Source organism: Xiphophorus couchianus, chromosome 13, assembly GCF_001444195.1.
Source record: "Xiphophorus couchianus chromosome 13, X_couchianus-1.0, whole genome shotgun sequence".
NCBI classification, from domain to species: domain Eukaryota; kingdom Metazoa; phylum Chordata; class Actinopteri; order Cyprinodontiformes; family Poeciliidae; genus Xiphophorus; species Xiphophorus couchianus.
The window spans coordinates 27,343,326-27,369,361 of NC_040240.1; the positions used below are offsets into that span (position 1 = coordinate 27,343,326).

A 26,036-nucleotide genomic window follows, 5' to 3' on the forward strand; every position below is an offset into this window, starting at 1 on the left:
CCATTGGAGATTTTTTTTCAATAACCAGACTTAAAACATTCCTTTTTGATAAAGCTTGTAGTTAGACTGGCTCAGGTAATCCTAAACTACTTCTGTGGTTATGCGTCCATAGGTTTAATCTATTAGAGAACAAACTCTAATAGATTAAACCAAACTTTTTCTCACTCTCTTCTTCTACTCTTCTCCAGTTTGCATTATTTGCTATTTCACCTGTTAACTTTTTGTTTTCTCTCAGTTATTTTCCTCTCCATAGAAGCTACACTTGGTCTGACACTCCATTTGGCTGTGATATCTTTCAAATGGAGGATGACAACGGCTGAGATAATGCTGCCATCACCTGATCATTCTCCCTCTCCTGCTGTTAACTTTTCACTTTCATGAACATCAAAAGTAATCATTCATCACTTCATCTGTCTCTTGTGCATTCTGCTCTGCCTTCTCAAACCCCACTTGGTCATAGCAGATGGATTCTTGTACTGAGCCTGGTTCTGCTTCTGCTGGAGGTTTCTTTCTGTTAAAGGGGGAGCTTTTCCTCTCCACTGTCGCTTCATACATGCTTGGTATGAGGGATTGCTGCAAAATCAATGACAGAATGCAAGCAATTGTTGCTATGTGCTCACCCAATGCTGCAAGTCAATAACTCGATGGAATCTTCTGGGTTTTCTTAGAAATCTTTTAAGACTACTAAAGATGTTTTAAACTGATTTGGGCTGAAAAAGAAAAAAAACAACAGATGGAAACTTTGCCCATCAGAAGCACAAATGTGATCCACTGATTGATGTTGTGCAGCAATAGCTCACAAGTTATTGTGGACGGTAAACAGGACTTTTGTTAAAAATTGTGGAACTTTATTGTGAAATCACTTTCATTCCAAGTGGTCACTGTCTTTGAATCCCACTGCACTGGGGATTTGACATCTTTCTTTCACTGCTTTCTCCAGCTACTGACCCAGAAGCACATGCTACTGGTGTGAAAACAGCATAGAATCAGGAAGAAGTGTGTTCTGAAACCAGTGCTGTGACCGGACTCACACAAAACAAATCTTTCCTTGTTTGAGCTCAGACACTTTCTTTTTGTCTTGTATTTAGTGGAGAACTCAGTCGCAGTCTGGTGAGCCAAAGACAGATCAAAACAAGATGGATGACATAGTTCAACTACTTTGCTAATGGTACATGTGATTTATTTTTAACCTTGAGTATTTCAAATAAAAATCTCATTGCTTCTGGGATGTGAATCCAATCCTTGTCAATAAATAACTTTAATCATTCACAGTGAACAATATGTTTATGTCCTGGTACATTTTAGATTATAGAGAATCCCCATCTCTGATCAAACTGTTCTCTTGGAAGATATGTGCCTTAAAGTTAGCTTAGAAACATTATGTTCTGGGGAGAAAGTGTGTCATGGTCATTGTGGGCGTCACACGGTTGCCTCTCTTGGTTTTCCCAATCTTGCTGAGAGCAATGTACATTCCAGGATGGGAAGCTGATTCATAGACATTATAGTTATTGGCCAGGAGATTCTCCTTGAACTTGCAGTCATCTCTGTAGCTTCCCTAAGTAAAAGAGAGAGGGACAGAAAACAACGATCAACTTTCCAACTTGTTATATATTTTATTTTACTAGTTCTAAAATGCTTCTTCCCAAATAAACTTGTGGTACATTTATCTAGAAGTATAGATTGTGATATAAAATATACCGGAGGAAGAAGCAATACACAGATGACAGATGTTCTGTTCAGACATATATTTCTGTTATAACAGTAAGTCTTCAGCTTTTGTTATGAGTTTACTTATGAGCAAATTGTCAACAAAGTTAATCACTTATCAGGGCGCTAACTGGGAACCAAGCACTTCTTCTTTTCTTTTCGACTTTTTCCCTTTAAGTGTGGCCACAGAAACTCATCCATCTAAATGTAACCCTATCTTTCACATCTTCTTCTCTCACACCAACTACCGTCATGTTCTCTTTCACTCCATCCATAAATCTCCTCTTTGATCTTCCTCTAGGTCTCTTTCCTGGCAGGTCCAACCTCAACCTCTCTGCATGTCCAAACCATTTCAGTCTGGCTTCTCTAACTTTATCTCCTACACATCTGACATGAGCTGTTCCTCTGATGTATTCAATTCTGATTTTATCCTTCCTTGTCTCTCCCAATCTGGAAACCAAGCACTAATAAGTAATCATTTTAATCAGAAACCACAAAATGCATACATTAGTGAGGACAGACCATTTGCTATAGTAATATAGTAATGATACTGTAGTTATTCCATACTGCTAATGGTCTGCCAATTCCTGATCTATCAGACATTAAAGTGATGTTTTACACCAAATACTCTAAATCAAAGCCTCTACAGTTATGCAGAGAAAAGTCATATCTTACCGAACCATAAAGTTTTCCCTTGTCACTCATGGCGATGAACAGACCACTACTGACTCCATACAAAGTCACAACTCCTCTTTCCACTGGAGAAATTTCTAAAAGGCCTAGAGGGAAGAACAGCAGTTAAAGATGACAGAGAAACCAAATGTGAACATAAATTATTCTTACTCCCAAGTTAGAATAACTCTCTCTCTCTATTTATCTATTTATCTAATTAATTAGTTATAATATGTACAAAACAGACAGTTGGTAGGGGAGTTAATGACTAGAACTCTGAAGTCCAACATATCCATTATAACTTAGATTTTATATTTCAAATTCAATTAACTGAAATAAGAAATATTTACATTATATACATTTCAATTTTTTGGAGATAATAGATTGCCAAATGTTAGAAATTAAAATTAAAATTAAAAAATTAGGGGAAGAGAAAGGAAATGAAATATTTTTGTAGCTCATTTAATTAAAGAGTTATTGCAGATAGTGAAGGCTGTCTGCAGAAAACATCTCCTGTAGCGGTCTTTATTGGACTGAATTTGAAGAAGTCTCTGACTGAAGATACTCTGTTTTATAAGACAGTCTCATAAGGAGGATGGTCAGAGTTGTCTATAATTTTCTTGATTTTATGAAGAATTCTTTTCTGCACTATCATCTCCAGAGTCTCCACAGTCATTCCCAGAACAGAACCAGCCTTTTTTATCAGGCTGTTGCGCCTTTTAGGTCGCTGGTTCTGATGCTGCTGCCTCACCAGGTGACAGCAGAAGAGATGAAACTCTCAACAACAGACTTATAGAAGAGCTGAAGCATCGCGCTACAAACTGTGAAGGATCTCAGCTTCCTCAGGAAGTCCAGTCTGCTCTGTCTCTTCTTACAGACACTTCACTGTTGGGTCTCCAGTTCAGGTTGTTGTTGAGATGAACACTGAGGTATTTCTATTCTTCAACCACCTCCACGTCCTTTTCAATGATGGAAACAAGATGTGATGTAACCCTGTTCCTCCTGAAATCTAAAATCTTCTCCTTTGTTTTGTTTACATTCAAGATTGTTCCCACATGTTGACACAAAGCGGTCCAAATCTGGAGACATATCTCAAATTTGCTTCCTTAAAATCACAAACTATAATCAATTAATTGTTTTGCAATTAAATAAATCCCATTAATGTAAAAATCAAAAATGTTAAATATCATTTCATTCAGAAGTAGTTCAAGTTTACTTCTACAACCAATATAACCTAATCAATCCTGCACAATGGAACATTTTTTGCTGAGTTACTAAACAAAAATCTTTGTCTTTAATATTACTAATATTCAAACTCCTTAACTCTAATCACAGAGTTTCATTCATCTGATAGCCCCTATGCAAAAATAATGTTCCAAAAAAGAACTTTTAACCAGCAAAGTTTCTATTTGTTGTATTAGGAGAAGACAAAACACAGTTAATGTAACATTTATAGTTTGCATAATGCAATGGTAAACATCTATGTTGAAATTGAATAACTACAATAATACCAATCTGTGCTGATTAAAAATAAAAATGTAGTCAATGTAAAAACTATTTGACAAATTCCTTACATTAATCAAGGTCTTTGTTATTATTTTCATCATGAAATGTCAAACATACTTACTGTATTTGTTTTCATTGTGTACTCCTGTTATTTTTCCATTTGGTAGGACCTGAATATGGAAGCCGATGCCCACGTTACAGTAAAGTCTTCTAAGTCTCTTTATTCCCAGCAGGTACTGTCCATCTCTTTCTGCATCTTCTCTTTTGTTCAAAGTGAAGCTGCTGCTGTGCACCAATGATCTGGCATTGCGAATGCTCTGTTTTGTCCTGCTGAGTGTAAGAGTGGCATATAAGCTGCACAAGAAGATCCCATACAGGAAAAAAGAGATCTTGGACCTTAAAAATGACATACTCTATATACCAGTAGTGAAAGCAACTCAGGTATAGCCTAAGTTTTCACCTATAGGCAAAAATAGAGATAAAAACCAGCATATATTCTAAAAAATGCTTACAATTCTGGACTTCTAAATGGTGAAAATCACTTGTAGAGTGCATACTGAAACATCCCTAAACATCCAACTCTGATTGCATGTGGTTTTTCATTTGTATGGTGTTTTCTGGTTTTGCTTTATCCTCAGACAGTCACATACCGAGTAACCGTCCGGATTTATATGCATGGTGCATTACATCACATACCGCCTGCTGTCTTGTTTATCTGTGAGTCACAGGTGCTGTAGAAGCACAGACTGAAAATACATAGAACATGTAGTGACAGAAAACAAACATAGACACGCAAGCATTTAAAGCAGGAAAGATAATAATGAAAAACACATCAACTGTTGGTGGCATAAACCCAGGTGCTCCATTTGAAACCAATTGCATCACCTGTTTGTAAATATAAATAGCACAGGTGGGACCAAGTCATTGCTTTGCAAGTCACAAGTTAGGCTCAAGTCTCGAGTCAAGTCCCAATCAGACTTTAAAGGTCCAAGTCGAGTCCAAAGATGAAACAGGCAAGTCCCAAATCAAGTCAGAATCCTAAACTTTTAATTTCATGCCTTAAAGCATAAAATGAAACATGTAATTTAATCACTGAAAGATAATTATAATTTCCGCATTTCTAAAATGTTTGCCAGAACAACTATCAAGAGGAACTGAAACAACCTCAGACTACTGATGTGAAACAAATTAAACATAATAATGATTCATAATAAATTAGATTTTTTTTATGCATCATTAAAATGATCACAATGTTAAATATGTTACTATAGGAACCGTGCAGGATGCTTTAAAATGTAGTGGAAGTAAAAATGGAACGCAGGCCTTCCGCTGCTGGCTAAAGGGTTAACCAACATCAACAGCAAAGATTGCTCCGACATTACATAATTATCATCAAATCAATAAACTAACAATTAGTATTATATGTGCAAGTAGAACAAACTTTGTGATTATACTGATTTCATTAGATTTCATTATGTTGTTGACATTTATCAGAACAGATGTAATGGCTTTGTTAAGCTTCTGTCCCAAAGCTCAGAGAACACACTTAATCAAAGAACATATTTGAAATAGATAAATGCTTATAATCTTACCATGTAAGTTCACTATTGCAAAGTTAGTGACTTGCAGTACTAAACATCAGGATTAAAACCAACATTTTATTCTTTTAATATTTATGTCTGAGCTAGAACCAAAAAAAACCCTTAGTTGTTCAAATAACATTACCTTATTGCTTTATTAATTTATTAATAGATTATCAGACAGACCAAAATATAAAGTTAAGTGGAAATTTTAGTATGTTAGGGACCAAAATGAAAATAATTCACAGAAGTAACAAAAATAACAAAATGAGACAAAAGAACATTTTTCCAAATCAGTTTCTTTCAAAATAAAAGATATGAAACTTTAACAAAAACTGCAGGTGTTTGTCTTTGATGAATTTATTGTTTTTTCATTCAGTGGGTGGAGAATCCAGAAATTTTACTAAAGTACTTCATAATAAAATTACTCAAGTAAAAGGAAAAAGTACAGCACAGTTAAAATACTCGTATATATATATATATATATATATATATATATTTCAAAGAGTTACTTAAATAAATGTAATTGAGCAAAGGTAAATAGTTACTACCCAACTCTGCGTATAAATGGCTTGTTGAATTCCTGTCTTGTAATAATTGTACAGTGAAGTCACAAAATTGAACTTACAAATTTACAATTAAGTCTAAACAGCTTTATTTTCCTATAATCTTTGAAAAAACGAAAGCGAAAAACCCAACCAAAGGAATCAAATAACCCATAAGATCAACAGCATTTTGTGGATGTTCAGTAAATATCAGCTGATAATGTCCAGAGTGTGACTAATTCTCAACTGTTCGTCATAACCTCTTTGTTTGGCTCTCTTCCTGAGTCTTACAGTGAATTGTATGAACAGCTTGGTGACGCACCAGGTGTCACATGATGTAAACATGTGACACCTGGTGTCACTGTGAACTGAACTGTGAATTATGTGGATATCAGGTGAAGATTTCTTGGTATGACTCAATGTTGTTTGAAGAGTGTCTTAATTTGTTTAAAGATGTTTTTATTGGAGGTGATTTTAGAATGTGGACTTTCAGGGCCACAAAACCCCCAATGAACTGCAGGCAGTGGTTCTTGTTCAGAAAAATGAGGTAATTGCCCCGACATCAGAATGGACTAATGTGAACATCCAAAAGTGGATAAGCTATTTGTGTACTGCATTTCCACTATCACAGTGGACATTAGCTTTAACCAAATTTTTTAGCAAGGTGTAATTAGAAACTGTCGGTGGATGAACTGTATTTGCTAGATTAGTAATAGGTAGCAGGACAGAACTGAAGTGAAAATGCGAACTAAACATGAGTGAACAGCAGCAACAAAAATCTAATTAATGTAGGTAATGGAGGAAATTTCAAGAAATAAGCAAAGAATAGTAAATGGTTTACATTTATCATTCTTTTGAGCCACTTAAAGAATCAAGCTCTGTTCAAACACTGAAAACACCTAATTGAAATTCAAACATTTTCAAGGATTTCAAGCATTTGTATGAATCCTGTAATACAAAATAACCAAGGTCTATTAAAGTAAATAGTGAGGGGTGTATTTCCTTTTCAGTTTTTGAAAAAGCATAATTAAAAAAAAGATAAATCTTATGAATTTCCAAAACAAGATTGAAACAAAATAGTTTATGAAATATGTTAAATGTACTGCTTTAAAAAAACGATAGTCTTTGCAGAATGAACTCCCAAGTCATGAAGCATTAAGGGAGATAGAAGGAGAGAAAGTTCTGTTATTTCTGGACAACTGAGCCCAGCTGAATGCCAGCTGCACCCAATAACTGAAAAGAAAACAGGTTTTCATATATAGTTAGCAGGTGTCCACATTGTTATGGTTATTTATACAGAAAGATTTCTTTTTTAACTTTTAAAATAAATATGTACTGGTTACACACACAAATACATACCATAAATATCTCTTCCAAACAATACCCAGAATATGGCTACTTAATAAAAAAACATAATAAAATTCTGTAGCCTACCAGGAAAATCATTGATCACCATCTTCATCTTAATCCTGCACACCAAAACCATTTTGCCTTTTTCCTAACTGTTGGAATTGAACAGTCTAACATTCACTTCCTCTGTCTCTGTTGCTCTCAGTGTCACTTTTGTCTTGAGACAAATTCACTCTTGCATCATGCAGCAAGAGCATGAAACTCAATGGTAAAAATGTATAAGTCAGCTACATTGCAGTGTGAAAAAGTGTGTGAAAAAGTAGCAGCCTATTTTCCAGATATTACAGTAGATAGCTGAAAAACTTCACAATGTAAGTGTTTCATATCAGTCTATATTGGTAATTGTTGATATAATTATTGATTAGTTCTTGTTTAAATATCTGAAATACTGCCAAACTGGTGCATTAAATAGTAACTTTAACTCTTTAATGCACAGTTTTCATTCCACAATGTTTTTTTTTATTTCTAAGCAGTTCTGAGTGCAAAACCTGAAACTGCTGCTGTGCAACTTTCTTACCAAGTTGTTGCTAAGTAACCAAAGAGTGAGTAAGTCAGTTGATGCCACCAACCTTGATTCACTGGCTATGCCTACATCCCCCAGAATGCTGTGCAGTTCTGGATAAGAATTCAGTGCATATTCTATATGATGAATATTTTATCAGATGTGTTTGTGAATCAGATGTGAATATTGACACTGATCACGTGTCTATTGCGTCATATATTATTGACTTATTGCTCAAGTATTTTTCCTTCTCTTCTGAAGTTGTAAAGTCGCAGTAGTTGTTCCTCCCTGCCAGACTCCCTGTGTTTATTGTACGCTTGTGAATTACACATATGCCAAATCACCATGACATCCTCTGCAGGCGGAGGGTTCACTGTGGACCTTGAAGGGTCTGTACAAAAACAAACATTACAAAACCATGTGAGCACAAGCCAGCAGTTTGACTCCAGCCTGACCATGCTGGGCCTTTTACTTCCTCCAGTGACTGCACCAAGATGCTGCATTTATTTTCCCTCTGAGATTATTAAAGTATTTTTGAAATGAATTGACAGTTGTTACTAGTCAATGAGCATTCTAGTAGCTATGTGCATTTAAATTGCGAGTTTAGTAAGAACTGTCGCTAAGTATTGTACAAGGTGGTACAACTAGTAAAAGCGAGACTGTTCTGATAATACTGAGAGTGACTAATCCTCAGCTGTGTGCCTCCATGTTGCCTTCTCTTCCTGAGTCTTACAATGAACTGCAGGAACAGTTTGGTGACGCACCACGTGTCACATGAGATCAACAACTCAACTGAACTCTGTAGGCATTAAATGGATATTTCTACATATGACTCAGTGTTGGTTTAAGTTTTTCTTAGTTCATTTTGCAATATAAATGAAGCACAAAGAATAAGTTAATGGAATATTGATAAAGGACAGATTAGAAGAATGTTTCTCCTACACATATTCTATTATATGATTCTTTCTTCTTCTACAGATATAACTGTACAGGATCCACTGGGACGGATGCATCAAAAACAATCCTTTGACAGAGCAGCTGGTTTATTGATGAGCAGGTAAACATGTGGAATGACAGCACAGTGTCATCAGAACAGGAGTTTAGGAATATCAATGAGATAAAAAAAAGTCCAGGATGTGATGAAAAGAAAATCAGATAAAGTGATAAGAAGAACTCCACCAGAACATCTTTAAAAATGCATCCAAGGCACATCAGTGAGGTGCAGAACACCGTCTGATCCCAACAGCTCCATCTACCACAGGGGTGGGCAACTCCAGGCCTGGAGGGCCGGTCTTCTGCAACTTTTAGATGCATCTCTACTTCAACACACCTGAGTCAAATAATGAAGTCATTAGCAGGACTCTGGAGAACTTGACTGCACTTAGGAGGTGATTCAGCTGTTGGATTCAAGTGTGTTGGACCAGGGAGACATCTAAGAGTTACAGGACACCGGCCCTAGAGGACCGGGATTGCCCACCCCTGAACTCCCATCCCTGTTACCTCAGCAGCATTCTAACTGGACAGGTGGGTTTTGGCTACTGACCCACAGTTGAACTGCTAACAGTTCATAAAACGGTTTTACACGGTTCATTAGACTTGAGCTAACAGTCAGATCTCAGATGTGGTTTAAAAACTAAGCTCTGCTTTGTTTGTTAGGATCCAACTACCATTCATTTGTATTGTAAAAGGTCAAGTTCCCTTTAAAAAGCACAAGTGGGGCAGCCACTTGTGCAGCACTCAGGCTGCAAAAAACTCAGGAAGTCTAACTTTGCAGAGCGTTCATTTGGTGTTCTGTGCAGCGCTCACCAAATGAACGCTGCTACTGGAACGTTCTCCCTCCATGGTGCTCTGCTCTGTAGCAGCTCAAAAAGCTCTTTGGCTGCTGCTCAGAAGGGAGTGTTTGGCAAATTCTGGGTAGAGTCTGTTAGGTTCCCATTACAAACCAAGCCACTGGCATGTCCACCAGAGGGCGCCTGACCATTGGCTTTGCTCCCAAACTCATTCTCCCTCAGGGCCTCCTGCTCCTCACTGGTCCTCCGGTCACAGCTCCTGCTTGGAGTTCCCATTCCAGGTGCAGTCCGTCTCCGCCACTGCTGTCTGAGAACATACAGAGTGACTGTGATGAGCAGACTGAGGCAGAGCACCAGCAGAACGGACACCACCACCAGCTCCTTCAGGTAGCTGGGGCAGCGGGCTGACAGCAGCGGGTTCCCATCACGAAATTTTGTTTCCAGATTTTCATATTCTTTCATCCACAAAGTTACATTTCTATCAAGTTGCCTGGTGGTGACTGGAGTGTTCCCGATGGACAGTGAGGGTTTTGTCTCTGCTGGTCTGGATTCGGTTGTTTTAGGCCCCTCCCTGGTGGGCTGGGCTCGCGTGTGACTCCTGGTGTAGCTGGTTGGACTCTGAGCCATGGGACTGCTCTTCTGCTTGACGTGATAAATGGCCATGGTCTGTCGGTAGCCGTTCTCTGTGGACAGACAGAGGTAGTGGCCCAGGGTGGCTGGGGTGGCCACAAAGCTGAGGCTCCCATCCTGCAAGTGGAGGTAGAGGTCTGAGGACAGGCGGCTGTTTGGACGCTCCCACAGCTGGTGGGACAGCTGTGACGCTGCAGGACAGTGCAGCCGCACCACGTCGTTCAGAGACACGAAGACCAGCTCACCTGCAGGACACGAGGCTGACAAACAGGCTGGAGCTCACTCAGGGGTCAGAGCTGAGAAAACCTGCAGACTGACTGGTGATGACCATATGTGGAATGCAATACTGTCATTTATTACTGCTGGCAGGCTAACGCCTAGAATACTCTCTCATTTAAAACGCAGAATGGTTTAAAATCTTTGCCGTTATTGTTTTGTACAAAGATTTCATAAACAACAACAGATTTATGTAAAATAACTGTATAGGTGTTTATGCAATGGAGAACATCTCAAAACTACAACTGCTGATGTTAAAAGTTGACCTTGAGAGGATTACCCATGCTTTTATCTATACATATCTATATTGTTGAAACAATCTTTTAACTTGTTTGAATAAATTAGCTTTGAATCACTTTCAGATTGTGCAAAATGCTGCAACAAGACTTAGTGGGAACCAGCAGAAGATTACACATTACTGCAGTCTTAGCTTCACTGGTTGCCAGTACGTTTTAAAATCCAATTTCATTAGTTCTTACTTTTAGAGTCCTGCATAGTGAAGCTCCCAGTACATTGCTGACCTCCTGTAAACCCATTCTTCTTCTGCTGTGTTGAAGTCAACTGGTCAGAATTTACTGAGAGTCTCTTGCACTTGATTTAAGCTGAGGGGGATTGGGACTGTAAGACTGTGGAACTACTTTGACTGTTTTTGTGTTGCACCGATTTCACTGACTTTTTAAAAATTAGCTGAAGATGTTTTGGTACAAAAACATTTAACTGATTAACTTGGTATTTTATTTTGTGTCATTGTATTTTATCTGAGTATCTTAGTTTTATCTGTGAAGCACTTTGTGATTTTTATCTGTGAAAGTTGCTACATTAATCAAATTTACTTACACATAATAATAATAATAATAATAATAATAATAATAATAATAATAATAACAATAATAATAGATACTTAATTAAAGGATTCTCATTAAGTATTTAAAACTGTTTTGTGTTTTGTAAAATATCTCAGTGAACACATTTCCAGAACAGAAATGCCACATTGTTGTTTCATAGAGTGACACATACCTGTGGGCATCTTACTTGGTCCAAATTTGGTTCTGTGTGTTAATGAAACACTGTTACAGGCTTCTTCAACATTTCCTCCATCTGTGTCCTGGCTTCTAAAGAGAGGACACTACAGTCAGCAAGTGAATGTTAAATAGAATTAAAGCTCTAAACAGCCTCGTATGGCCTTTGCAGCTCAGCGAGGCTCCGGCCTTGTCACGACCACAGGAGCCCCAACTACACCACCCATTTGCTGTCATCAATGCTCACTCGCAGGTCATGCACCGGTCCACTAGGTCCTGCACACCAATGTGTTGCACAGTTCTCCCTGATGACGCACCAAAAGTCTGGTGCAGATTAGTTACTAGAACAGTAACAGTTAGAGTCATTCAGTTGTGCCCACATCCTCCAGCCAGCAGCCAGTGTTGAGCTTCATGTTGTCATTAAACATACTGTAGGTTCAAATCTTTATGAATCATGCAGTAAAAGGAAGAGAACTAGTAGGACAACAGGTGACCTGTTGTTCAAAGGGGGAGGGACTAAGGTGATGTCACCAATTGACCATGTGAATGTGATCAGTGCTGGTTGGTTATGACAGACATAAAGTCTCAGGCAGCTGGGACTCGTGTGGAAGTTATTCTACCTTAATGTTCTATGGTAAATGGTCAGATTTGACTTAGCCACGTCCACATGCTTTGATGTAGCCAAAAGAATTTGATAACTTTTGACCTTCAATGCCTCAAGACTGTGCTGAGTGATTATGAAGCCTGCATCCCAAAAGCTGAAGGAGGAGTTCACTCAGATACAACATGTGTAAAAGACAAAATGGCGGTTTTGATCCAAAATAGCCGACTTCCTGTGGGAAGACCATGGCTCCAATAGACGTTTTTGTAGGTCCTGTCAAGATACAGAATTTCATGACAGGACCTACAAGGTCTGGGGCTGAATTTTTCTTTATTCTAATGTTGCTGTGGAAGAATTAGGTAAAGGTAAAGCCGTTCATATAAAACAAGTCTATCTACCTAGAAATAGAATCTCCATGGTTACCATGTCTTTGGCCTGTTCCTACATCATACAGCATGCTATGGATTTGATATAAAATTGTTGTAGACAAATATCCAAATATTTTGTTAACATTTTTATGTTTTTAACAGTATTATGTATAACAATACATAATACTGACAGCCCATGTTCATGATGGCAGTGAGGGACTCACAGCGCGGTCTGGGTGACAGAGACCTCCACACAGGCCCTGCTGGCTGCATCCCAACCACAGAAAGGATCCCGGGAAAGAACACACTGGGCACAGGTCCAGTAGTAGGAGCAGTTAGCAGTTGGAATCCTCACCACCCCCTCTGATGTTCCAACATATAGCATACCCTGTATTAACACAATGACTAATCAATCAGTGCAACATTTATTCCACACATTAATAACATCAGTCATGTTTCTGCAAACCTACTGTGAACAGTCACTGTTTCAACATGCATAGAGCCACTGATCCTTCATGTAACATGAGCGCAGGTCCTTGAAACAAGCACTGAGCAAACAGTTGCTGGAGAAGGACACTGAGAAACAACCAGCTGCTAGTGTTTTCAGTGGGATGCGGATTTGTCAGTGAACTTAAAAAAATAAGTCATTTGATGCATCACTCATGTGATTCAAGGAATCAGTAACTGCTCCATTCAGAAGTGGTTGTTGTCTGATGGTCAATGCAACAAAAACAGACTCATTACATGGACCTCAAGATGTGACTTTCCTAACAGACCCGATGGGTTTGGTTCCTCGTAAACTTAGCTTAAAAATAAGTTGTAAAACACGCTTGTAAAACAAAATGGCGGACCTGGGTGGGCTGACATCACTCTGAACTAAAATTTAATCGTCACAAACAGAAAATTTGGTTAATCAATAGAATGGATTTATTGCCCAGCCATAGGTAATGTCAATGTTAACTGAAATTTTCATTTTCTAGAGGGTCAGAAATCAGAATGCCACATTCTTCCATTATGATATCCATAAACAGCCTGCAGAATGTCATTTCAGTTTCACATCATTGTAATCACTTGGTCTGTCTATTTGGATTTATGCAATATGAACTGACTGCCTTCTGGCTGTCTCATCACCATGGAGACTGCAGCTGTCAGTCATTCAGGTCCCTTAGGTTGGGACTTCTCTGGCACAGCTACATTTCCAAATGCAGACTCAAACCTGCCTATGGTTGCCTACTCATTGTGAAGACTGTTCATTAAAAACATGGATTTAAAAAATATATATTTTATTATGCGATAAGGACTACTTTTTAAGCACTTTTAAATTAGTGCTTAAAAATAATTTAAAATTATTAGTAATGCATTTAAAAGTGCATTAATAGCATACCCTGTATTAACACAATGAGTCTTGTTAAACAAAGGTCATATTGTTTAACAAGGACCTGCGAGGTGAACATTATAGATGTTCAACAAGATGTAGTTAAAATCTATGACCAAAAATAGATGAGAAAAAAATCTGAAAATAAACTGAATATGCCTCAGTTTGTACCTTTGGGATAGACAGCTTCAGGCTCCTGATTGGCTGAGGAGGCTTAAAAACCTGAACCTCCTCTATGATGTAGGGCCCCTGTTGGAGCAGCACTGCTTTGTGTAAGTGACCAGACTCTGGAAGACAGTAAGGACAACAAATCGTGTTCTGAAACAAACCCTTAGAGAAATGACGGTAAACTTTTAAACATTTTCTTCTAGCAGTGGGAAACAATATGCCGTGTCTCATGGCTCACCTGTCAGCAGAAACAGGACAGTGTAGAGCTTTTTATTGGCAGCCTGGACTCTCTGAACTGTCAGGTGGCTGTAGGTGTGCTCACGAGACACCAAGGTCAGGCGTCTTCCAGCCGGACGCACGCTGTCCTCTGCCAGGAAGTTTTCTTTGACAAAGCGCAGAGCGTTATCTGAGGCATTGTGCAGGCCACACTAACAGACACACAAAAACAAATGACACAGATTTTAATAAGGATCATAATCATTGTATTCAATTGCAACCTGAGAATTAACACTGCCACTTCATTTCTGCTTCTAAGGATCTGAATTTACACTGAGTGGCAGTGGCACAAGTGGCAATTTGGGGGTGGTGGAGCTCTGACATGGAATTCAATATTAGTATTAACTTTGTATGTGTTTGGAATAATCCACAAATCTTTATTAAGTCTATGAGTTACATATCGTAGGAACATGGTCCACACACAGTAGCAGTGTGTCCACTCCAGTCCAGCCTAAACTCAGCTCTGCACACTGTGGTCACGTTAATCTGAGAACATCAATGCTGAAAACTAATTTAACTTGACCAGGTAAAACTCTTAAAGGTTTTAATGAGAGCACAACTCTCTGTCTCCATGGAGATGCTGCAGTCCACACTTCCTTTATTTCTACACAGAGTGGCTGGTGTTCTCAATGTACTTGATTGCAAACACTGAGTAAAACAGTTTAGATGAAATGCTGAGTTTGCAAAACATTGTAATAGCATAAAAACACAGCACTCATGCTGGGTTATTTAAAGTTAACAGAAAGTATAGCTAATACACTGTAAACTTGGAAATGGAAGAAACAAAATACTAAGAGGATGAAACCAGTGAGAAATGTTTAACAGCCCTCCATTACGAAGCTCCACCTGTAGTTAAGGGCCGTTTTCAGGAAAGATTTCTACCCACTTTTATGTGATGTGTCCCAGGTGGGAGAAAAACTACCCTGGTTCCTGAAAAGGTGAATTTCCACTGAAAGAACCTGAAGGTACTGTAGGTTGGAATTAAGACAGCGCTTCAAGACTTACATTTTTTTATTTTATATGCAAATTACCCTTTGAGTTTTCAATTTTCAAAGAATAAAGAAATGCCAACAGTAGTTGATCATGATTCTCAGTGTGACTTGTTTTACCTCTCCTGGGTTTGCCACCTTCTCTTGTACTCGTGCGCTCCACTGTAACGTGTCTCTGTTCAGGACTTTATAGTTCCCGGAGAAAACGGATTTGATCTCAGTCAGAGTGAAGGAACACACCGCTGACCGTCCAGAGTTCACAGTCCTGAATTATGGAAAACAGCTATTAATAAATAAATAAGAATGATGATGTCTGTAGAAATCATCTTTGAGATCCTCCTAAATGAGGACATGGGAACATTTGTACAAAGGCAAAGTCTGAGATCGATAAAGATGTCAAACTTTCCCACATTGGCAACTACTTTTTAAGAATCTCCAGGGAGAATTATTTAAAATATATTTTAGAGTACAATGTGTAAAATTGATCCCAAAATGGCAGGAAGAACTACAGAAATATTTTGAAGAGGCTTGAAAGGAAAGTGAAGTGCTGATGAGATAATGTGATGTCACTGGTTAAAAACAAACAAACATTTTTTGGAATTAAGAAGTAGAAGCTGGGGTGCTGAGGTGGCGCAGGGGTTAAGCACACCTCACATATGGAGGCCTTAGCCCTCGACATGGTAGTCGCAAGTTCGATTCCTGGCCTGGCGACCTTTGCTGCATGTCTTCCCCCTTCTCTAATTACCCAATTTACTGTCAAATAAAGGCCACTAGAGCCAATAAAACCTCTTAAAAGAAGTAGAAGCTGGTTTATTCTAAACTAAGGTCAAATGTCAAACTTTAAAAGTTAGGTTTTCTGCAGTATTACTGAAACTGACATCACTCAGAAAGCCTAACAGAGTGACTGATTTAAAAAGAGTAGGATGATGTTTTTCCATCATCTTCTATTGTTGGCAATAGCTACTCCCATACAAACAAGTGGAGCCATTGTTACTCTTCTTAGAAATGGGTATTGAATTGATGCTCTAATTTGTGGATGTTGACCAGAAATCCACCTGAATCCACCAGAATCCACAGTCCTGGAGTAACCAGGGAAAGAGCCCTGCAAACAGAGAACCTGCATCACTGACCACTGAGAGGTGAAGATGCCGTAAAACAGTGTGTCATCCACTGAAGCGCCCTCTGCTGGTGGAAGCACGTCAATATCCTGGATCACATTGTAAGGGAGCTCGCTGCCATCTTGGCACAACAGCTGAGCTTTGGCAAACGTGGTCCATCGTCTCTGCAGAGTGCGCTGACCTCCGACGTCACTCTGATGGGTCAGAGGAAAAACACTTGGAAAAGTTGATTCAGACTACTGAGCATTTCATAGCCAAATCATTAACACCCCACCACCGTGCTTCATGATTGGATTGTGCTCATATCTACAGTAAGCTATGGCTTTAATTAACATGGACATATGGAATTATCACAAAAATACATTTACTTTTGGGTTTCATTCAGATGAGGAAGAATCAGACTGGGAGCTGAAATGAATGTTTTCCACTTAGGAATTACCTTCCATACTGTAAGCCATACTGTACAGTGATGGTTTACAGATGGTTTGGTAACATTTTACCATTCACTAGATTGATGGGCAGTTCTTCCTGCTGTCTTTCCACCATAATTTTATGTTAACACACATGCCTGTGTGTTCCAGAGGAGCAAACAGCTCTCACTTCATCTTTTACAGATCCTGATCAAGTGGATTTGATCAGCTGCAGCTGACTGCTGTCATGAAAGCATCAAGAGTGAATCTAGTTTCATGATCATTTTAGCTTCGTCTTTAATTTTAGCTCAGTAAGCAATGGCAGTACTTTCTGTACTTCAGGTTAGATTTGATTTATTTCTGATGATTTTCATTATATCCAGGTATGTAAAACTATAAACTCCAAAGACTGTGTGCTTTTTTTCTAAACTTGGTTGTGTGTTTAGAATTGCTTCATATGTATGAAAAACAGCTAAATGCTGTGGCAGAATGCTTTTAAAGCCATAGGCAGGTGTTAAACCGCCTGCTGCTCGCTGGATTAATCACCACGGAAACCTTCTCTTTATCGATTTAAATTCTAGCTGAACACTTAGCTACCACAACTCAATTCACTTCAGTTTATTTATATAGCACCAATTCACAACAAATGTTATGCACTCAATGCACTTTACAACAACAAATCATTACAATTCAGTCACACATCCATTCCAGTTGATCTAGTTATCAAACAGTATGCTCAGTTAACTATTCAAAGTAGTTTCAAAAGTTTCCAAGTCTCTTTGCTCCTAACTTGGGTGATCACTGTTATTAACTGTGTTGCTGCTCAAGGTCAGAGTTCAGTGTTTAACATCTTCACTGTTTTGCAACTTTTGGCTGAGTTTTTTGCTGCCTTTGTCCTGCATTTTTCTTTTATGCTCTTTTACATGATGATCTAGGTCCTTTGAACTTACCAGGCAGATCTGAGAAACACGAGAAACAACGAACTTGTCTACAAAGTTATACTCTCTGCCCACTTCACTGAAGAAAAAGTAGATTTTCTCCTCATGTGGAATGAACTTGGAACTGATGAAGGTTGGATCTACAGGAAACAGGATACAAAAGGTCAATGTATGAAAATGTACAGGGAAAATATTCTTCTTCAAAGTTAAATGTTCTCAATAAGACACAATTTTAAAACATTTCTGGAAAATAAATTAATGTTATACTTTTGTTTCATCTTTTCCAATGAGTAAACCAGCAGCAGCTTAAGAGATGGAGAAAGTTAGAGAATAATTCCAGCAGAAACTCTAATTCTGACAACACAATATATTTACTGCAAAGAGGAAAACAGAAGATTCAAAATTCAACTAATATCATGCTCAGATTCTCTCACTGCAAAGAACCTCATAAACGCATCTAAGACTCATAAAATATTCTCACTGCCTACATAAATCACATGAGATAGAACAACGTTCATGCTCAATAGCACATAATAATGATTTCAATCAGTCATGTTTTGAATCCTAATAGAACGTTTATTATAACCCTCATGAAACTGACAGAGAAAAACAGTTTGGACAGAAAAAGTCATAATCCCAAACATAAACATGTTATCAGATTGTGTTATTTAAGCCCATCAATCAGAGTTTCTCAAATGACTCAATAGGAACACCTGGATGCAGCAGCTTGCTTTCTCTGGTCATTGTAGCACACAGAAGTTCCACTACCAAAGGAAAGAAATGCTAAGTAGTGATAGCAGGTCAAGTAAATGGAAAAAAGATTTCTGCCCCAGAAAAGATCCCAAAGAAACGGTGAAGAATATTAGTCGTCTTCTTCCATGACTTCTAAATATTAGCATGAGCACTGGCCACAGAAATCCTCATATCAGAAGTCTACCCCATAGCCGTCACATACACACAGTCAGAGAGGATCCATATTGGCAAAAGGTAGCAAAACGCTAAACATGCTGTTAGTGTAAGTTGGCTTTAGACTCAGCACATAACAACAAAGCAGAGTCCTGGAAGGTGGAGCCAAAGTGTATTTACTTAGCAGTGAGCCTGAGTACAACTGCATTACTTTGAAATGTGTCAGGATGAGAGTCAGTGCACACACCCTCCAGCCATCCTAATGTGTCATCCAATTTAAGGTCCACCCGGCTGCTCTCACTGAGGTGTCGGGAGATGACTGGTCGGTTCCCTCTGTAGTCTGCCACAGTGCCGGTGTAAAGCTCTCCGTCTGAGTAGCACAGACAACACACAGCAGCCAGCACAAGATTCTTTATTATGTTATGCTTTTCTTACAGGATGGACTATTTTTGCATCAGTCACTGAGAAAAGACTCATTTTCCTGCACCATGGTTCCATTGACTTTAGAATTTCTCTAATTTTGGAAAGCAGTCAACTTTTCTATATCAAAGTGTGTCAGAGAAAAGCTGCTGATTTCTTTTCATTTCAGAGGCAGCTTCTGTATCAATGTCAACAAAACTGAGAAATTGATTTTCTCTGCATCTTTCAGCAAAATATGTTCTTAATTTCCTAGAAAAATAAAAAGAAGATATGATTTAACTGATGTCTTTAACTTAGTGTGTTGTGTTCCAACGACTGAAAAGTAAGATAAAAACAGTAGATGATAGGCTGGATTTCTTTGTTAAATGTGTTTATTTCTTGAGCTCTGAATAAAGAAAAAGGAGAAAGTGAACACTAAGCTTAAACAATAAAACCTCCAACACATACACATCTTTAGAAGGTGAGTAGAATCTGCTCTCTTTAGTAGGGAACATAAAAATGACTGATAGATTTCATGTTAAATGTCTAAGAGTGAAGCAGTTGCAGTAGAGGCAGCATTGTCTTACCCACAATGATAGCAGTGTTGCGCTGGTAGGGGTCATAAGGGCAGCGACCTCTCCCTTCATCAGTGTTGAGGCTCATTGTGAGCGTCTCTGAGTTCTGGTCAGAAAAGTCAAAAGTCAAGGTGTGATGATATTGCATATGGACATCTTTTCTTAATTAAAACTATTGTGAAAAAGTCACTGATCTCCAAAAGCAAAACTCATGCATTAGAATGGACTTATTCTATATAGAGTGAAATAGTTCAAACATATTCATGTAATTTTGATAACTATGGCTGACCTGGAATATGAAAACACAAAATTCAGTATATCAGAAAACTGAATATTATGAAAATGTCAACATTCTAGACTCACTGTGTTACACCCTGATTAGCCAAACATCTGAAAACAGCTGCAAAGGTTTATCCTAACTTAATAAAATGAAGTGATGTCACAGCAGAGATATGCCAGCATAAAAAACTTACGATATATGTGCAGCGTGGACTAAAGGCGAATGTTCCACACGCGTACATGTGAGTGCTGTTTAAGAACTGCAGAACTCGGATGAAATTGGGACAGTCCGCCTTAAAAACCCAAACAGAAAAGTTAGAGTTGAGATGATTCCGTAAAACCAGTTTCCCACTGATAACTAACCCACCAGTCAGAACCTGATGAGAACTCCACAAAGTCTACAGCTCCACACAGAGATATCCGTTACCATAGCGATGGTCAAATGGCGCTAGTCAATTGGGTGTCATGAGCACAAATGCTTTGTGGAACAAATCAAAAAAGTAAAGAGCATATGCAGTGAAAATATAAACCCTGTATGCAGGTTGATGAACCTGGATGATTTTCTGTAGCTGTAGATTTTAAATGACAGTGAAAATAGTCAACTGAAGTCACTACAGTAGACTATGATGGGATGACACTTTCAGAGTGAAATGTCAGAATGAAAACATGAAGAGAATTTTATTTTCTCAAGCAAATCTGTTACATTTATATCTATTAACATGCTTCACACATTTTTATTTTAAATATTTCACTATTATGATTTCTAAAATTATGATGATATTTTATGTCCCTAATGTTTCAGAATGGAGAGAATGATATGAACTATCTCACCACTGTCACTGTAATCATTTAAATGTTTTTAATCATTGATACCTTGGGGTTAAATGATCTGGCTGGAAAATTTAAAGTTATTTAATCCACACCGGAATTTGGTGCATAACTTCAAATCAACACTTGCCATTTTCTTGCCCTTCATGGAACACTCTTCTAGGTCTTTTTCTGAAGGGCTCCAGTCCAGCTACAAAAAACAAGATTCAATATGAGTGTAATATCCATATAGACCACCAGAGGGTACAACAGGCAACATTTATTATGTCACTGCTGGTTTAGGAAAAAGGAAAAAGGCTGCTTCCATGATCCTATAATGTAAGAGTAACAAACATTTCACTAAAGAAAACATCAATTTTCATAAATTCTCAGAAGCAAATCAGAGTGAAAATAGAAAAGCCAAAGAACAGAACCTGAAGCATCTCAGACGATCCTAAACTGTCCAGAACCTTTGGTACCAAACAGCCCAGTGTTTAGTTTCTGCACTGAACTGATGATGATGACTGAGTCAGACTACCAGAGGCTTCAGCTTCTGGTGAATGTATGGCCTCTAATCACCACTGAACTGTTGTTCTTTATATGCTGTGGCATTACATGACATAGTGATGTTAGTGTCCAGTGTTTGGCACTGTCACATTGCAAACAGCTCAGCCTTTGGTTCACTGTGTTGCCATGTACTGCCGTGGGACTTTGCACAGTGGAATTGTGACTTCCAAAGGAAACATAACGTGGGGCTCATCCTATGTTTTACTGGATGGAACGTAATTAATTCATTTAATGAAACCACTAAAAGGTCCATTAAATTTATCTACATCAGTGCCGTCCAAACTTTTTGTCACATGGACCAAAATCGTCAAGTTAAAAGTACTCACTGGACAAGAAAGTGTTTAAAACCACTAAAGATTTACTGTATTTTTTATTTCGATGCTCAACGATAAACAAATCATACAATAATTCTAAAGAAGTTAGCTTGTTTGTCGGAAAGGGAAGTTTAAATTATTGTAGAACTTTGAGTTATTCACATTATTAAAAGAAATAAATCCTGCTTGTAAATTATTTTGGACTCAGATGAAACAAATATTCACCCTGTTTTCAGCAATAAGACCAGGATCTGGGTCACTCTCTTTATTAAGTCAGGTTTAACAAATTAACTCAAAGCAGATTTGGGCTCTCTAAAGTCTAAGTAGAAGTCAGTTGATAATTGCCGTCCTATTTACCATCAAATTAAACAGAAAGCATGGTTGTTAAAAACAAATACTTTGTGTTGTACTTAATGAATTCGTCAAAATGGAATTTGTCAGTCTTAACTAAAGAAAATAAATTTTCTTTAATTAATTAAAGAAAAGAAAAGTCTGCATCTGCATCAACTACCTGTTTTGGAGGGCCACACATAATCAGTGAAGAGGCCGCAAATGGCCCCTAGACCGCACTTTAGACACTCCTGATCTAAATGCTCAGATATAGTTATCTCTCAACTTACTGAAATCCTGGAGAAAAAAAACAAACAAAAAACTAAGCAAAATTGTTTTTATGTTTCATGGCCCAGTCAGTGGTGTTTGGGATAACTATAAACACCTCAGTTCAGGGTTTTTTGTTTTTTCACAGGGGATGTAAATGAAAACCATCTCAGCTTTCAAAACTGACATTTCTCTCATTTCCTGCAGAACTGGGCTCTTTACTTCTCACTTCAGTTAGAGTTTCATACGGACACAGAGTGAAACTTTCCAGCCTCAGTTTCACTTTTCTACATCAAAACTAGTGGCAGTAATAAGTTCCTACAACGGTCAGCAGACAGACAGGGATCATCTTATTTAATTTAATTTATATTTTGCCAGGATAAAAAATAATTGAGATTATAAATCTCTTTTCCAGAGAGTCCTGGCCAAGAGGCAGCCAGAAATACAACACAAAAAACACACAGAAAATGTTAGGCTATAAAAAACAAGTACATCATTACATCGGGTTCAAGAACTTTCAGTTGATTCCCTCACCTTGCTCCTCAGGAGGACAGTGTCTTTATGACCAACATCCAGCGCTAACACAGCATCACGAGCTCCTACATACAGCTTTTCTCCATCCGCACTGAGAAGCAGGGTTGTGGTGTTACTGAGGTCATGGCTGCTGAAGCAGGTGAGACGTCTACCTGGGCTACCTGTTATTTAACACACAGCAATACATCTCAGTTAAGAACAGAATAAAAGAGCTAAAGGAGTAAACATATGGGGCCTCTTACTGGACAGGAGACCAAACAAAACCTTACATGATATTGAAGTTTATCATGTCAGAGAAGTCAGAAAAGCATCAACAGGATGAGAAAGGACTAAAAATGATGGATGCAAAGTTACTGAGCAATAAATCACCAGCTTGGTATGCAGGGAAACTTTTTACAATGGAACCTTAGCTGGTTTTCTGCACAGTATACTGAATGAATCCTCATCGCAATGTAAGTGTCACTAAGCACTGTTTTGGAACAATATTTGGTAGACTGCTACATTTTATGTTCATGCATTTATGCTCTGCATCTCAGTGATATACTTGGCCAGTTAGATGGACAAACTGCCTTCAATGTCCAGACCTGATGGACATTGCTGGTGGCAGTGACACAAAAGCTCAGAGTGGTATACAATGTGTGATTATAAAGAAAGAAAGAAAAAAAAGGAATATTGTAATCATCATCACCACAGTTTCCAGAAGAATAACAGAAATACATGTCTTCCTGATGTTATACAGACTCGCCTCCAGAAAAAAACTACATGTTTTTATATTTTGCACACATTTTGAGTTCTGTATTCTGTCACATTATTTCAATCCTAATACTGTAACTAGTTTACTGCATTCTATCATAATTCCAATGATCTCCATTTTCTGAAAGCGTTGATAGGCTTCAGTTATATACTTCTTCTCAAATAGATTTTATAACTAAAATGATCTTTTAAAAGGGGCAGTGTTATGTATTTTCCAGACATATAGTGGCATTTTATAGCCCAATCAAGTAATTATATTAACTTCAATTGTTATACATATGCTGTATATATAAAATATCAATTAAAATAAAATTGACTTTGTAATTTAACACCTTAAAATTGGGCTCTTGTCTCTTTAAAAATGCAGACTGTTTCTGAAACTCTGCCATCAGGAAGTCGTCACAGCATTGTTCCTCTATTAACACCTTAATGTGTTTACCAGCACTGCACAGAGAAGTAGCTTGTATACTGAGCAGTTCAACCAGGTTTTTGCTAATTGGTCGCCCCAGGCATTTGCACAGCTGATTGGTTGCCATGGGAGATTCAACAATTTCTCAAACATGCATGAAAGAATCAAGGCAACACTTCATTTTGTAGAGGGAATAACTTTATAACATGACGCAAAGCTTAAAAAAGTCATTTTAACATAATACTGCCCCTCTAACTTGTTAGTGGCTAACATTGCTTCTCTTCATCTCAGAGCCTCTGTTAGGTACTTCACTTCACTTAGAGGCACAGTGCTTCATTCCTGATGGTGAAGGGTAAAGCGTTTGCTGTCTTCCAGTATCAGACCATCAATCATGTGGAAGACAAAGACGAGGCTTCACTCACCCACTGGAAAGAAGACTCTGGGAGACAGCCTGGTCAGGCATGGGTTCAGCAAAGCCAGCAGGGTTACAGTGAGACGCAGTAGGCGGTGACTGTCCATTGGCTCTGATGACATGGACAGTCAGAAGGCGAGCACTGGGTTAGATGACCATCACACCCTCAGAGTCTCAGCAGGGAGGAATCGAAGCTATACTGGAATTTCAAACCATCTTCAGATCTGGAACAGAATCAGAGACACATCACATAATTTGCTGCCATGTTCACTAAATAGTCACTGTTTATTATAGTGTTTAAAGTGATGTTCAAAATTTTCTTATCAAGAACAGAACTTATGTATATTTTTTGTTTTTCCTTTTCCTTATACAATCATTTCTTCTTCTTAACATGACTCCTTCTCTATTACTTTTTCTTATGCATTTCTGCCTCATTTTGTAAATGAGGAGGGTGGATAGATAGAGGCCTAGAAAAGGAACCAGAAGCTGCTGTCCTGGGTCATTTTCTGTGTTTCCCATAATGATGAACCAACACTGAAATGGTAAGCTGTTTCTCTGTCTTTCCAAAACCATGTTATCACTTATTTGGCTTTAACAAATTATGATTCTAACTCGGTTTTCATGATCATTCAAGATGATTCCTCCTAAAACAGAGTCCAGGGTAACATCTGAAATGCCATGTTAATCTAACTGAATAAATATGCGTGTAGCTGGAAAACAAACAGCAGCACCAGCTTGCTTTGCAACGTCTGGGCAACTGTGGTGCAACATGACTCTTTCTTTGTTTCTTGTGTGATAATAAAAATGAAGGTTTCTCACAATCTACACAGTATTTATGTTAAAATTTTGCCCTTGTCTTCTTTTCGTGTGACGACTTTACTTTGATCGCCTGGCTCACTACGCTGCTGTTGCACAGAAATTTCCCCAAGTTTCAATAAAGGATGTTTCTATTCTATTTTGAATACAGGTTAGGGTGTCTGGTCAGAGCTGGCCGGAGTGCCCCCTAGCGGATGTTTTAGATAACACTTGTGTGGCACAAACTGTTTTCAGTAAACTTGTCCAGCGTTAGAAGCAGTGAGCACAGAGATCTATAGTTGTGTTTCTATAAAGTGTGTTAAGCTAAAACACCTGAGTTCAGATGATCACTCTGTTGATTCACAGTCTGAAGGCCTGAAGCGCAAAGTGCTGACTTTAAACTTCACACCAACAACAGTCACTTATCTGCTCATGTTATTCCGTGTGGTTTTTGTAACTTTATTATTATTATTATTATTATTATTATTATTATTATTATTATTGCAAAACAACGCTCTCACATTCTGTATATTTCAGTAGCCGACGCACAGACACAGTTAGTTCAGCCTGGTCTTACTGTGGCTCTTCTCCATCGCAGCCTTCCTTTCCTTCTCATGTGACCGCTGTTGTCTGGCTGATCCTCCGCGGTAGACCTGCAGCCATAAGCAAACCGCAGAGCGGTTCTACTGATCAATCTGCCCGAAACTGCCGACGGTGAGCACAAAGCGTCTGCAGTTGCTGATAGCTACGACAGCAGCTGGGAAACCGGAAGTTGTTGAGAACGTGCAGCAGAAGGAGGACGGAATCAA

General features: G+C 38.3%; 2 protein-coding genes and 1 long non-coding RNA gene across 6 annotated transcripts; 1 reads left to right on the forward strand and 2 right to left on the reverse strand.

Moving 5' to 3' along the window:
- Positions 1-1,239: 1,239 nt before the first annotated feature.
- On the reverse strand, positions 1,240-4,560 carry LOC114155490 (fibroblast growth factor 4-like). Its single transcript, XM_028035400.1, has 3 exons — positions 4,007-4,560; positions 2,383-2,486; positions 1,240-1,555 (listed from the first exon to the last, which is right to left on the reverse strand). The coding sequence occupies exons 1-3, from the start codon at positions 4,293-4,295 to the stop codon at positions 1,379-1,381; spliced, it is 570 nt and encodes a 189-aa protein (XP_027891201.1). The 5' UTR covers positions 4,296-4,560; the 3' UTR covers positions 1,240-1,378.
- Positions 4,561-5,820: 1,260 nt separating this feature from the next.
- LOC114156339 (uncharacterized) lies at positions 5,821-9,086 on the forward strand. The gene is made up of 2 exons (XR_003597928.1): positions 5,821-7,679; positions 7,711-9,086. It is a non-coding gene; the product is annotated as an uncharacterized LOC114156339 (long non-coding RNA).
- sema4ab (sema domain, immunoglobulin domain (Ig), transmembrane domain (TM) and short cytoplasmic domain, (semaphorin) 4Ab) lies at positions 8,948-26,018 on the reverse strand. Of its 4 annotated transcripts, none has more exons than XM_028036710.1 (15): positions 25,777-26,018; positions 24,443-24,656; positions 22,859-23,019; positions 20,998-21,057; positions 20,234-20,332; positions 19,773-19,866; positions 18,998-19,156; positions 17,893-18,020; positions 16,545-16,726; positions 15,535-15,679; positions 14,388-14,577; positions 14,153-14,268; positions 12,831-12,994; positions 11,636-11,730; positions 8,948-10,602 (listed from the first exon to the last, which is right to left on the reverse strand). In XM_028036710.1, the coding sequence occupies exons 2-15, from the start codon at positions 24,552-24,554 to the stop codon at positions 9,809-9,811; spliced, it is 2,499 nt and encodes an 832-aa protein (XP_027892511.1). In that variant the 5' UTR covers positions 24,555-24,656; positions 25,777-26,018; the 3' UTR covers positions 8,948-9,808. The 4 variants fall into 4 exon arrangements, with proteins under 4 accessions (XP_027892511.1, XP_027892510.1, XP_027892512.1 ...); XM_028036709.1 differs by having other exon boundaries at positions 25,749-26,018; XM_028036711.1 differs by having other exon boundaries at positions 19,034-19,156; positions 25,805-26,017.
- Positions 26,019-26,036: the final 18 nt, after the last annotated feature.

What these genes read in the sequence shown, in the direction of transcription:
- LOC114155490 (XM_028035400.1), bottom strand. Translation starts at nt 4,295, where the DNA reads ATGTCATTTTTAAGGTCCAAGATCTCTTTTTTCCTGTATGGGATCTTC. An exon ending in ACACAATGAAAACAAATACA is followed by an intron (nt 2,487 to 4,006) that starts GTAAGTATGTTT and finishes TCTTCCCTCTAG; the next exon opens with GCCTTTTAGAAATTTCTCCA. An exon ending in AGGGAAAACTTTATGGTTCG is followed by an intron (nt 1,556 to 2,382) that starts GTAAGATATGAC and finishes TCTTTTACTTAG; the next exon opens with GGAAGCTACAGAGATGACTG.
- sema4ab (XM_028036710.1), bottom strand. Translation starts at nt 24,554, where the DNA reads ATGTCATCAGAGCCAATGGACAGTCACCGCCTACTGCGTCTCACTGTA. An exon ending in CAGAGTCTTCTTTCCAGTGG is followed by an intron (nt 23,020 to 24,442) that starts GTGAGTGAAGCC and finishes GTTAAATAACAG; the next exon opens with GTAGCCCAGGTAGACGTCTC. An exon ending in CAACACTGCTATCATTGTGG is followed by an intron (nt 19,157 to 19,772) that starts GTAAGACAATGC and finishes TGTGCTACTCAG; the next exon opens with ACGGAGAGCTTTACACCGGC.